This window comes from Metarhizium album (assembly GCF_000804445.1).
Source record: "Metarhizium album ARSEF 1941 chromosome Unknown scaffold_12, whole genome shotgun sequence".
NCBI classification, from domain to species: Eukaryota; Fungi; Ascomycota; class Sordariomycetes; order Hypocreales; family Clavicipitaceae; genus Metarhizium; species Metarhizium album.
In genome coordinates this window covers 108850-121478 of record NW_024467586.1, presented here as the reverse complement: position 1 = coordinate 121478, position 12629 = coordinate 108850, and the positions used below count along the sequence as shown (strand labels likewise).

The 12629-nt window shown below is 55.3% G+C and overlaps 5 protein-coding genes across 5 annotated transcripts; 1 reads left to right on the top strand and 4 right to left on the bottom strand.

Annotated features, from left to right (window-relative positions):
* Positions 1-991: 991 nt before the first annotated feature.
* Positions 992-1889, bottom strand: MAM_05040 (uncharacterized protein; the record flags this gene model as incomplete). Its single annotated transcript, XM_040823838.1, has 2 exons — positions 992-1644; positions 1751-1889. 2 exons carry the CDS (start codon positions 1887-1889, stop codon positions 992-994), a joined length of 792 nt encoding a protein of 263 aa, XP_040677997.1.
* A 510-nt stretch (positions 1890-2399) lies between these two features.
* MAM_05039 (DNA excision repair protein ERCC-8) lies at positions 2400-3860 on the top strand (the record flags this gene model as incomplete). Its single annotated transcript, XM_040823837.1, has 1 exon — positions 2400-3860. The coding sequence occupies one exon, from the start codon at positions 2400-2402 to the stop codon at positions 3858-3860; it is 1461 nt and encodes a 486-aa protein (XP_040677996.1).
* A 147-nt stretch (positions 3861-4007) lies between these two features.
* Positions 4008-4854, bottom strand: MAM_05038 (ATG5 protein; the record flags this gene model as incomplete). Its single annotated transcript, XM_040823836.1, has 2 exons — positions 4008-4463; positions 4540-4854. The coding sequence occupies 2 exons, from the start codon at positions 4852-4854 to the stop codon at positions 4008-4010; spliced, it is 771 nt and encodes a 256-aa protein (XP_040677995.1).
* Positions 4855-5359: 505 nt separating this feature from the next.
* On the bottom strand, positions 5360-6928 carry MAM_05037 (uncharacterized protein; the record flags this gene model as incomplete). The annotated part of the gene is made up of 2 exons (XM_040823835.1): positions 5360-5522; positions 5598-6928. The coding sequence occupies 2 exons, from the start codon at positions 6926-6928 to the stop codon at positions 5360-5362; spliced, it is 1494 nt and encodes a 497-aa protein (XP_040677994.1).
* A 1763-nt stretch (positions 6929-8691) lies between these two features.
* Positions 8692-9467, bottom strand: MAM_05036 (uncharacterized protein; the record flags this gene model as incomplete). Its single annotated transcript, XM_040823834.1, has 2 exons — positions 8692-9051; positions 9108-9467. 2 exons carry the CDS (start codon positions 9465-9467, stop codon positions 8692-8694), a joined length of 720 nt encoding a protein of 239 aa, XP_040677993.1.
* Between the last annotated feature and the right edge of the window lie 3162 nt (positions 9468-12629).

The following is a 12629-nucleotide window of genomic DNA, read 5'->3' as shown; positions in this document are numbered from 1 at the left end:
CAGACATCTCTAGACCAAAGTGTTCCTCTACATGCAAGACGATGTCTCCTCTTTCCATGCAGGCATGTCCCAAGAGCAAGACACATACTGCATCCACCATGTATCGGCGCATCGTTCATATGGTGCCGGTCCGCTCCATCTCGCTCGTAGCCCGCGAATAGTTCTGTCGGTAGCCGCAAAGTCATCAGCTATAACCTGATTCGGAGGTGCTCTAAAAATCGAGCCATGACCGCGTCGTGCTCGCAGGCATCTTTACGTGCGCAGCAATAACTAATGTGCTTGATACTACAACGCAAATAGATATTAGAGATGACGCGGTACATGACTCGGACAGTGAAAACACGCTACAAGCCACAGACGCCAAAGGTGGTGGTTGTTGGTGCTTTTGGATAACAAAAACGGTGCAGGCGGTATCAACGACTCACGAGTGCGTATCGTTGGCAACCAACCAGTATGTCGACGTCCCCGGCCGAGGCAGCTTGGCAGCGCAGAATACTCCAGAGGCACGGTGTCCTTCTTTTTGACTAGTATGCGTGACGAAAGCGCTCGGCGTTGACGACACTTCCCAGCTTCGTTGCCCAGCATACGGCTGCAGTCTATGCTCTTGGTCATGGCGGCCAACTGTCGCCTCTAGACGCAGACTAAACGCAAGCAATGTGATGCACGAGCATGTAATGTATCAGTGATTTCTCTGCTTCCAACCATGCACGACCCATCCCTGTCCTTCGCCCTTCTCCTTATAAATGAAAAGCGTCAACGTGGGCCATCCGTCGGAATGGCTTCCAACACAGCGCCACCAGGCGGCTGAGCTTAAATTGAACATGTGTAGCGAAATGTCGTTGCAGGAAAAGAGATATTCCGTACCCCATATTACCACTAGCCTAGGGGTTTTATTTCAGGAAAAAAAAACCCCCCCTTCAGTAAAGAAAACAGACAAGACGCACCAGGGGAGACCTTGGGTCGTCAACAAGTCGCGATATATTCCCGTTGCTCACCCCGAGTCCGCCAATCTCCTCCTCTTTGCCAATCTCCTTCCGGCGACAGAATTGTAATCACTGGTCGCCATTGCCAACGACGACCTGACGTCGTGGTAGCCAACCGTCGACTCTGCACGCTGCGCCCCTTCATCTCCGCTTGAAGCGTCCGCCCCAACAATGCCCTCTGTAAATACCAAATCACCCCGTTGTCCAAGGATCTCCCTGCTGGCTTCTTCGAGCAAGATCCCAAAGGCGAGCAGAGCGGTTTCGTCCAAGCTCTGTTCGTCAACGCCTCGTTTTCCCATGATGCTGCTGCTATTGCCTGCCCCTGCCTCAGCTCCCTGATTCATCTCGCTCCTCCTTCGTTCCATGGCTCCATAGAACTTGCTGGCGTACGCATGGACCGACTTGAGAAGATCGCTGTCGGGCAGAATGTCCCTTCCGCCTTGTGGCAGGTCCCTCTCGTGCGCGTTGTACACGTCGTGCTCAACATACCGCACCGGCGCCTCTTTGCGACGGAAGAGCACCTCGTCGGGCGCTATGGGTGTGCCATGAGTAGGGTGCCTTGTAACTCTGGGTTGCTGTTCCTGCCGTTGGTGGGAGCGCCTATATGAGTTGTTTTGATCTGATCTCTCATTTCTGAGAGCCGTATCTTTGGTGACCCTGCCTGCGGTCTTGTTAACCTCACGTGATTGAATGGGAATGCTTGGTTCTTTTGCCCGTTGCATGTCTTTTTTTTTTTTTTTTTCAAGAGTAGTGCTTTGTTAACTTACCCGCGACGGCGTCGTAGATGGTTGCTAAGCGGCGGTGAGGCGAAATCGGATCTCCCTCGTCAGAGGGACTGGAATATCCAGCATTCTCGTCTTCGACTGCGACTGAGGGGTGCTGCTCGTCCTTTGTCTGGACGTCCATCTTGACACGGTTGCAAGCTTGAAAAAGTGAGAAGGACTGTGATGGAAAGACGTTTGCTCGGCACAACTCATCAAGAGATGGGTTTCGTGGAGAGTTTATCGCGCAACTGTGTCTGCCTGATCGTCATTGTCCCGCGGAGATGTCGTTTCCTAGAGCCAAGGAGGATATTTGCCTTCATGCTATGAGGTGTGAGTACAAGATGAAGTCGTAAGCTGTTGAGGCTTCAGGGTGAGGTTGAAAGTCGTGGGGCAAGGGCGGGGCCCCACATGGCCACAACATCTACTGGTACCTAAGTTCTTGAGGGAGGTAGGTACATAGCTAAGTATAGGCACCTAAGGTAGGCACATACCTACCTTAGGTACCTAGGTAGGTACCTATGTACTTACCGCTGCGGACCTCGACAAGTCATCCATCTACGACTTCAACTCCGAGAGCATCGTCGTGCTCCGGGTCCTGATGCGTCTCTTCCATCAAACACATGTAACCTCCGACTGCGCGTCGTCTCGATGAATGCAGCCCCGCCTCCTGTCGCGTGAAACGGGGGATTTGAGCCCCGATGATCTCTCCAAAGCGGTGTACCAAGACCTCATCCGGAGCTTTGCGCCCGCACCACAGCACCGCTTCAACGGCGAAATAGCACCTCGGACGTCTCCCGAAGGGACTCCAGAGCGAGCCCACAGTATCCGCGCCCATGGCGCCGGCGTGAGAAGCCTTGCGCTCGAAAAGTTCGACGGCCGCATCCTCGTGTCAGGCGGCTCAGAGGGCTCTGTCAAGATATGGGATCTCGACGCCGCCCCGACCCCCAGTCACCCGCACGTCTTCCGCCCCGTGAGCACAATAGCTCGTTCGACCGGCTCTTTTGGCGACGGCAAGGTCGGCGGCCACACTCACGGCATCACGCATCTGGACTTCTATCCGTTCGACCCGGACGCCTTCCTGTCAAGCTCCTACGACAAGTCGCTCAAGCTCTGGGCAACCCAGCGCTCTGCCCTCACGGCAGACTTCGACCTCAATGCCACCATATACTCGCACGCCATGAGCCCCGTCGCGCAGCACCTCCTCGTGTCCTGCGCGACGCAGCACTCCAACGTGCGTCTGGTCGACCTCAGATCCGGCTCCGCCGTCCAAGCACTCGTTGCCCACGGCGGGCCTGTCCTCCGCACGTCATGGAGCCCGCGGCACGAGCACATCCTCGCTAGTGGCCATGCCGACGGCAGAGTGCGCATATGGGACGTTCGCCGCGCGGGGGGTGTCATTGCACAACTCGACCAGGAGGATTCATTGGGCGTGCTTCACCGGTTTCGGCACGCGACGGCCTCGGGCAAGGACTGGAGCAGCGTGCCGCACTTCCGGGCATCTGCCCAGGCGCACGACGACGCCGTCAACGGACTGCAGTGGACCGACGATGGCAAGTACATCGTGTCGGCGGGGCTGGATCGCAAGATTCGCGTATGGGACGCGGGGACGGGAGCAAACACGCTCGCGAGTTTCGGGCCACTGATTCGAAACCAGCATGCCAAGACTGCTGCCATGATTGTCACACCGCCGGGCCTGTCAAACGGCAGGGAGATTCTGGTCTGGCCCAACGATCACGAGATACTGCTGCTTGACCTGCATGATGGGAATGTGATGATGAGGTTGCGCAGCCCCGGTTCCGTGAACCCTGCAGGCCCTCGGGGCGGAGAGGGCAGAAACAGGATCACCACGATTGTATGGCGAGGCGCCGGGGGAGGATGCGGACGCATCGGAAGAGTCATGGGAGGTGGCAACTCGGTAGGTGCGATTTACAGTGCTCACTCGGACGGTCAGATTCGCGCGTGGATGCCGCAGATCCCGGGACCCGACGACGTGGACGAGACGCAAGATGTTGACGACGACGAGGAGACGCGGAGAAGGAAAAGAAAGGCCGTGGATAGTGCGTATAGGAGCTTGATGGGCCGACAGATAACGTTCACCGGCACCGACCGGTAAATGTGTTTGACTTGAAAAAATCAATGTATATTCTGTCCGTCCTCAATGATGCCGGGCTATGTAATGTAAAAACAAAACCCATTGCCAGGAAGAGATGAACGCCTCCACTCCCAAATGCCATGCCATCTCGAATCCCCATCTACACATCTACACCGTCACCACCAAGCACAGCCAGCCATCAGGGTACGCTGCCTCCCGCATGAGTTCCCCCAAAGGCGCGTCAAAAGGCACGCCGGCGCCATGCATGACCACGCCGGCCAACACGGGATCCCTACTGCTCGGGAACAGTTTCGGCATCATCTCTTTCAGCGCCTGACCCAGCAGCTTGGGCTTGCGATCCGCACCCGTCGCCGGCACGAGGGACTGCATGATCCTGAAGCAGCCAGCGTCCCCCGACCCGGCCGGGCCTTGATGCCCCGGCGCAGAGGGGATGTATATCCGCATGGGGACGTGCCTCAGGGCAGAGGGCGCATTCAACAGCCTCGCATTGACCTTGGCAAACGATGCGTGGTCATTGTCGACGACGGCGTTCCAAAGCTGCGTGGTGTGCTCCTTGGACATTTTCATAATCTGATTCGCGTTGCCGTTGCGCACAAAGTCTGCCTACATGGTTGCGATTAGTTCCTCCTCCCCGTTCACGTCGAAGCCGGGAGCGTCTGCGGGTAGAAGATGGGTTTACCTCCTTGACGCAGTTCAGGAACGTGTCTCCGATATCCCACCCTACCCCGTCACTGACCACCAGTCGAAACGGCAGCGTCGGCTGGTACAAGTCGACCAGCAGGCCGACGGCTAAATTCCTCAGCTGGACGTCCTCAAAGTGGAAACTCGAGCATGCCGAGCCGAAGAAGGCGGAGAGTCGGGGGAGCAGTAGCGCGAGGTATGAAAAGCGCGGGACGCTGGTGATGAACGGGTGGGTGGGTGATGAGGCGTGCGTGATGTGGAGGGGGATACGGGCGTCCCAGAGAGTCTGGGCAATCGAGGAGGCGGCGGCCATCATAGAGGACACATGGTGAGGATGGAGGAGTTTCGGCAAGGTTGCGGGATGCCTGACGTGGGTGAGTGCGTGCTGGTTGGGCGAGGCTGCATGTTGTTTGATCCGTTGATGGATATTTGTAGGATGCCTGAGTGCCACGCCGAGTTGGCGGCGGGGTGCTTACTGCTGAGATAATGCAGAGGCACAGAGACCCACTTTCCCCCTCGGGCGGTTATGTAGGTCAAGGGGAATGGACAAAGTAAGCCCATTGCTTTTATTTGCTTGGTGCTTGAACCGGCACACGTCAAGGTATGAATTGGGCCAATATCCTGCTTGTACCTGGCATCATAGGTAGGTTTGCAAGTTGCAACCAGGGGTCAAGGTATAGTGCAAGTTCAACCTTGACAAATCAAGCACGTCAGACGTCACAAGTATAATGATAAAGCAAAGTACCGCGATCATGTCAAAGCTGCTTCAATATTCGCACTATTCATACATCAAAACTCGTAAAATCATGACTTCTCCCTCAGTAGCCACGGTGCTGTTCCTGATGCGAAACACTGTGTCTCTTGGCACGATCATGCGAAGAATCCTCATGTTCAACAGTTGGGGCACCTATATGCTTCTGCAGAACGGAAGGAGGTACCTGCGCCGCGTCTGTAGGATCCTTGTGGTCTAGAGACTCAGCCCTGCATTGACTAGTTAGATATTGTGAAAGAGTCCAGTGAGACGAGTTGGCACACACTATTTAAGGCTGCGCGTACGTCTTGTTACCGCCGACGGTCTTGCTGCCGTCCAGATTGCTGTCGACGCGAGGGTCGATCTTGTTCAACATGTCGGACTTGTGGGGCCCGGCAGTGTTCGGGGCCGGGCCGGGGCCGGAGCCAGTGGTGCCGGCAAGAGTGTCATGAGTGCCGTGAGCACCGGTGGTAGTACCGGCAGCGCCGGCATGAGTGCCGTGAGTGCCGTGAGTGCCGTGAGCACCGGTGGTGGTACCGGCAGCGCCAGCATGAGTTCCGTGAGTTCCGTGAGTGCCAGTAGTGTCGGCGTGGGATCCGTGGGTGCCAGTAGTGGCAGATCCGTGAGGGTTTGCCCCTAGATTACGGCTGTAGTCTCGGTCAGAGTCAACACGAGGATCGGCCTTGTTGGCCAGGTTGGAGCTGTGAGGGCCGTCGGTGCGAGTGGCTGGGCCATCAGTGCCGCGATTGATACCAGTAGCACCAGCTGCGCCGCCGGCGAAAAAAGCAGAGTTGTCCCCAGTGCCAGTGTGAGTTCCCTGACCACTGGTGAGGCCTGAGGTGCCAGATGTGCCAGTAGTGGCAGTCCCGTGAGGGTTAGCTCCCAGGTTTCGGCTGTGATCGCGGTCAGAATCGACACGGGGGTCGGCCTTGTTGGCCAAGTTGGAGCTGTGAGGACCATCAGTGCGAGTGGCAGGACCGTCGGTGCCACGGTTGGCACCCGTAGTACCTATGGCGGCGCCAGTAGTGCCCGCCGAGCCAAGATCGCCAGTCGTTCCAGTCGTTGCAGTTCCGTGAGGGTTTGCTCCCAAGTTGCGGCTGTAGTCTCGGTCAGAGTCAACACGGGGATCGGCCTTGTTGGCCAGGTTGGAGCTGTGAGGGCCATCGGTGCGAGTAGCTGGGCCCGTAGTGCGGCCACTGTCATGAGCAGCAGTGCCAGCAATACCACTGCCGGCGATACCACTGCTGGCAACACCACCGTGATGCTGAGGACCGCCGACACCAGTTCCAGTAGAGGCGCCACTATAGCCAGGGAGGTCATGAGTAGCTCCAGCGCCGGTGGTGGCAGTTCCCTGCGGGTTCATGCCCAAGTTCTTGCTGTGGTCGCGGTCTGAGTCGACACGAGGATCGGCCTTGTTCAACAGGTTGGAGTTGTGAGGACCGTCAGTCTTGGAGGCCGGGCCGGAGGCACCACCTACATGGCTGGTAGTCGTGGTGTCAGTGCGAGGCTCAGTGGAGCTGGATGTGTGAGTGCCAGTGGTGGTGGGATGTGTCGAAGAAGTAGTCCCTTCCGGTTCCGTGGTCTTGCTCTTGTCGGAGTGAAGAACATCCTTGACTTTGTTGACGATGGAAGACATGGTGGCTGGTAATCTGTTGGGATGTTTGGTATCCGTGGTATCCTAGTAGTGAGGGTATGCGGTTGTTTGATCGGGTATAAAAGATAAAATGCCTTGTGTATAAGTGCTTTTGGTGTGATTGACTGTTTCGGATAAACGGGATTTACGTAGCCCCAACCACAGGTTTATATAGATGGAGAAGGACATTGCACGAGGCCGTGGCGTTGCCGTTTTCGATCCTCAGACGATGAAATCATTAGCATCCCCCGATGGTAATCTCCGCCACAGATCACGACCGACTTACCTGATCCTTGAGCCCTTTCGTCATAGGGACCGTGGGTAGGAACGCCGTGGCCACGCCTGGTTTCATCCAAATCACATGGCGGCGGCGGTTACGAGGCCCCGTTTGAACACTGCATGGTCATGCTCAAACAGCCATTGGCTTGCCATGGTGTCCCGTATGCTATCCAGCCCATTAAAGTGGAGGACCATGGTAGATGCTAGATTGTAAGCGTCATAACGGCCCTCCTGTGACGTGCAAACCAGGCTCCTCGGCGCCGGATGCTTGTCTCCGCCATGGAAAGCTTGGTTGTGGCGTTCGGGTGAGCAAAGAAGCACACAAAGAAGGTCTGGTTGCACGTTACAGGTCAAACAACAAACACGGAGACCGGTAAGTTACACGGCACACGGCTCCGTTGGGTCGCCACTAACAATGCGTTGGTCTGGAGAAAAGCTGATGCAAACAGGGAGCTGGAATGACGCAACGTGGAGTCGATAATCCGACGATGATACGATCAGGTCAAATGGAGATGGGACGTGCGGCAAGACGCGACTGCAACTGCAACTGCAACTGCAACTGCGGCTGTGGCTGTGGCTGTGCCCGCGGCTGTGGGGTGCAGTGGCAGGAGAGCGAGCTGACAAACAGGGAAGGCACTGGGCAGCAGGTGCTACGCAATGTCATCATAGATTCCGTGTGGCTGGTGACCGTAGTCTGCCCGGCCGTTTGGAGTTTTGCATGAACATGTGCATTAAATCTGCAACATCTGACATCGGGCAACATGCTGCAACCAGACATCATGGCAACCTGCGTTTGCGCATCTTTGTCGAGTTGCGGGTCGACGGTCCAGAACAGAATCCAGGGCCGTCCGCTTGTGCTGCTTGCGCTCCTTTAGTCATCAGCGCCCAAAACACTAGAAATGAAATCCGACTGGGTAATCGTGCCCGCCCCACTTTATGTGGTTCGGCTAGCAAAAGCCCTCACCACCAAAGGTGGTGCTCGACAGCAAGGCGGGCCGGACACCAAGGCGGGCCAATTTTCAACCTAATAACGCTATTAACCTCTTCGCCTATAATGTACACCCTTCTCGTCCCAAATTTCTAGTAGATCTAGTACAGAATCCAGACGCCATTTACGTGCCTTTTTAGCTGCTTCAAAAAACGTCCTCTTGGCGTGGTTGTGGCGCCTTTTGTCGGCATGCTCTTTATGCTTGCTGTTCGCCTGATGAACTCGAGAAAGGTCTTTGCAAAGGCGTGATTGGAAGGAGAAACGGCGAATGGTTGACGCGACAGGTATGCATTTGTTGGCGGTGACGGGAGGGGAGCCATATGAAGAGGTGCATTATCTGTTGACTGTTTTTCTAGACCGGGAAATAAAAATAGGACATGTATAGAAAACCAGATATTACAGCCCTTTTTAAAAAAAAAATCAAAAAAATCAAAGGTCGTCACTCATTCATTGGAAGCTTCAACGAAAAAAAAAACCCCGGATGTAATTACGCAGCTCATTAAAGATCCACCTGATCAATCGCCGGCCACCATTGAGACCAGGCCCCCTGCTCGTCGAGGTTATTGCTGACTTCCGCGAAAAGCTGGTTCAACAAGGTATTAGTGTCGAGCTCGTGCTCGTGCTCGTGCTCGTGCTCGTGCCCTTGAACCGGCCAAGTCGCCTGCGCCGAGGGCCGCTCCGCGCCCCGAATCTCCCGAGTATGCGCGTCGGATCTATCCACGACACGGAACTCGTGGACAGACTGGTGTAGAGTATCAAAGTCTGCTCGTGTGCGCCCCTGGTATCGTGTCCGGTCCTCGGTTGCTCGCTCGTAGAGCACGGATGCATGGTGTATCGTTTTGATCTTGCGCGTGCCGCCCTCTCAATGTTAGCGCAACGGTGGCCACGGTCGTGTCATGCTTGCGGGCGGCTTACCCATCCGTCGGCGATTTTCCAGACAAGTCGAAACTTTTCCAGGTAGTCGAGACACATTTTGAGACAGTCGCTTGCTCGCGGGCTGCGGCCCAGGTTCATTCGGGGGTATTTCGCCACGTAGAGGTTGAGGTAGCCGGCTGAGAATGCGCAGAACCCGGCAAAGGGCGTCATGAGATGCACGCCACACTCGGAGGCCTCGTGTAGAATGGCGGCGATGTGCTCTGCCGCGCCGAAGAGGAGTCGGGAGCTGTCGTCCCACCAGCCCTCGGGGGCGGGCGCCCCCAGCATGGGCTGGTCGACTGGACCCCGTGGCTCCGACTCCGGGGTCGGCAGGAAGGGGAAGTACTCGCGGTGAAGCATGAGGGTGCTGACAAGGCGTAAGCAGGGGCGGCGGCGGCAAGTTGGGAGCCCCGTCGACCGCTACCGCTGTGGGAAGGGGATTCTTACCTCACGTAGTACAGGAGATTGAGGTAGACGAACGTCTCGCCTGGTGAGGGCTTTTGCTAGCCGAACCACATAAAGTGGGGCGGGCACGATTAGATGACGGGATTTGCCAAACTTGGCTTCGCATGCGCCGTGTTCTCTCGTCTTTACAAGATCTCGATCCTCCCCGATCGGCAAGCAACGTGCTCGTTCGGGCCAGCTGTTGCAAAGTGACATGGTCACATGGCCTTGGCCTTCAGTCGCCATTGCTTAAACCCCGTCTCATTAGGTCGTGTCTCATCTTTTTTCTTGATTGGACCGTTGTCGAGGGCAGAGTAGCATCATGATGGCTGTCAGAGCGGCCTATTGAGGCGTTGCGTGGTAACCTTAGCCGCAAAACCGAAGCAATCTTCACCACCAGAGGACAACAAGCGCTTGGATTTTAATACCACGAGGATTGATTCATACTAGTTACTTGCTAACCCAAATTTCCCAAAGAAAACGGCAGCGTCACCACTCTCTTCCCAGAAGCCACCCCCGGTCGTCATCGTCGACACCATTATATAACCACACCAGCAAACACCTGGGTATCGCAAAGCCAAGCTGACACTATTAAGATCCTTGCTCCTCAAATAACACTTGTAGTACCATCGTCACCTTGGTAGGGATGCCTTTGAGACATGTATATAGTTTGTCATAATATTGAACTGCGCCACAGCTGTCTCATTTGTCCCTCCGAGGAAAACATTATCGCCATAGCGCTGGCTTGCAGGCCAAAGGGACTCTCGGCTGCTCCAAGACTGCGTATCGCGCGTGGCGTACCCGACGACTTGCATCCCCTAGACGTGGCTGCGGCGGTACCAACGGCGTCGGTGAGGAGCCGCATCGGTGCGTGCACGGCGTTCATGCTTGCGCAGCCAAAAAATGCCGATGAGGGCAGACGCAAGCCAGAGGATGGCAGACAAGAAGGAAAAGGCGAGGTCGGCTTTGAATTTGCCGCACTGGTCGCCACGGGGCGAAACATTGTCCCAGTTGAACCAAGCACCACAGGAGGATCCAAGAAGCTGACCCGTTAGCCAAACCGCCATGAACGAAACCACGGTTGCAACTTGTAAGTCAAGCGGCGACGAGTAGCTTAAGGAGTACTTACGTTGGCGAGCAGTCCAAAGGAAACCCACCAGAGAATGCTGATAAAGATATCCACTGGCCAATGGGTGAAAGTGCTAGAGAACGGGAATAGCCATATCAATGCCAGGAATATGGATATGCCTGCCACCACCTCGGTATAGATGAATCTGCCAAGGTTCCAAGCACTTGCGTGGGACCTGTGCAGATAATGTCCAGAAACGCCAGCCACGATGGCGGCGAAGACAAGTTCGGCCGATCTGAGAATAAGACTAACGAGGCGATCGAGGGCCATGGCTACTTGGGGTTGCTGGTCGGTAAGAAGTAAGCAAAGGTAAGTAAATGAAGAATTCCAACAGTGCGCCTCAGATACTGCAATGCGCAAGTGTTTGTTTTGCTTCGGCTTGTATTCCAATATGGTCTTGAATCCCTGGGTACCGGCCAACAAATGTTAGGGATGTCATGGCCTTTTATCTACAAGAGCAACTGGAAGTGACTGCCGATTTACCCGGCATTGCGCATCGTATTCCAGGGGTCATGATGACTGACTGGGATGCGTACAGGCGTGGCCACATGATGGGCTCCCCAGTTTCGAAGCCGTGGTTCATTCTCCCCAAGCCTGCTTTTGGCCTTTGCGCCCCTGCTCGACGACACCACCACCACGTATCCTCGCAGGCACCAAAAGGGTATGACAAGCTGATTGATGCAAGCATCCATATAAGGCAATCTGGACACCCATACGATGCGTGGCATCGGTATTGACAAATCATGGTGCGGGTGCACTCAAGCCCCTCGGACCAATCAATTCATGGAACGTTGGTTCCGTCTTGGAACCCCTCCAAAGTGCCAAAATAATCAAGAGCACATCGTATGAGGTCATTTGCAGCGAAGTCGTGGCGTGACTTGTCTGGGCAGATCCGAAGCCACAGCCTGCTTGCAGCCCCATCCGTCACTCTCCATGACGCGCGAAGGTAGAAATGCCAGTGTTGGTACCGGTCTCGACATCAAGTTTGCATCCCTCCCCATCGCCTGGCAAAGATGCTGGTAATTCCCATCAAATTCCATGAGTCGTTGCATCGCTATACGTCACTGGCATCGGCCAAACCGTATCTTGGCGGACCAGGAATAGGTGATGAATCCACTTATACACAGCCAGCTATGGTGACGCGGCCTGCATTGGTAGCTTGGGCGGGAATTTGGGAATTTTTTTTTAAAAAAAAAAATTGGAGAAAGGAGACAGTGAATGCCTAACGTTGCCGGGAAAGAACTGCTCTGCCCTGACATCGTATGCCTTCGCCATAGGCCCTCCATGTTGGAGTGATATATGCTCGAGGACGGCTCCCCCTCGTTCGTCGCCAGACACCTGCAGTAAGTGTTCTGTGTCTGCTGATGGAGTTCAATACTTCCATCACCCCGATCCAGATTCCCATCAAGTGTTGTACTTTGGACTTCATTGATGAGTCTGACATAGTAAGGTGATGGCTGTGACTGGACTCGTCATCATGCCTCGCAAGACACGCCGCAGATGTGGACACGGAGGCATAGGCGAAGCCGACGACGGAAATAGAAACGTAGCTAGAGATTCTTGCACGATTCGAATTGTATCTCGGCGGCCTCTTCGACTAAAAGTTAATTGCATAGCTGTATGGTTGCAGCCCGCTCTCACCTCTTGCAATACCATGTAGATCTGGACACATGAACCAAGTACACTGCGCGGACTGAATGTCGTCAGGCCAAAAACATCTGGAAGTGATGCGATTCACGCTTTGCTTTTGGTCTTCTTGCAACTGGCCTGAGCTTATTTTTGCAGGCACGTGAGCAGGTACTCGTTGAGTGACTTGAGTCAAGAGGAAAGAGCACAAAACTCGAATGCCACTGGAAATGGTCTTTCAGCACGAGCTAGCAAATTTGCATAGACGGCACCCGTCACGACTCGCAGCTCACAGCCAAGCTTTCCGCCTCGGAGGCAGGGCG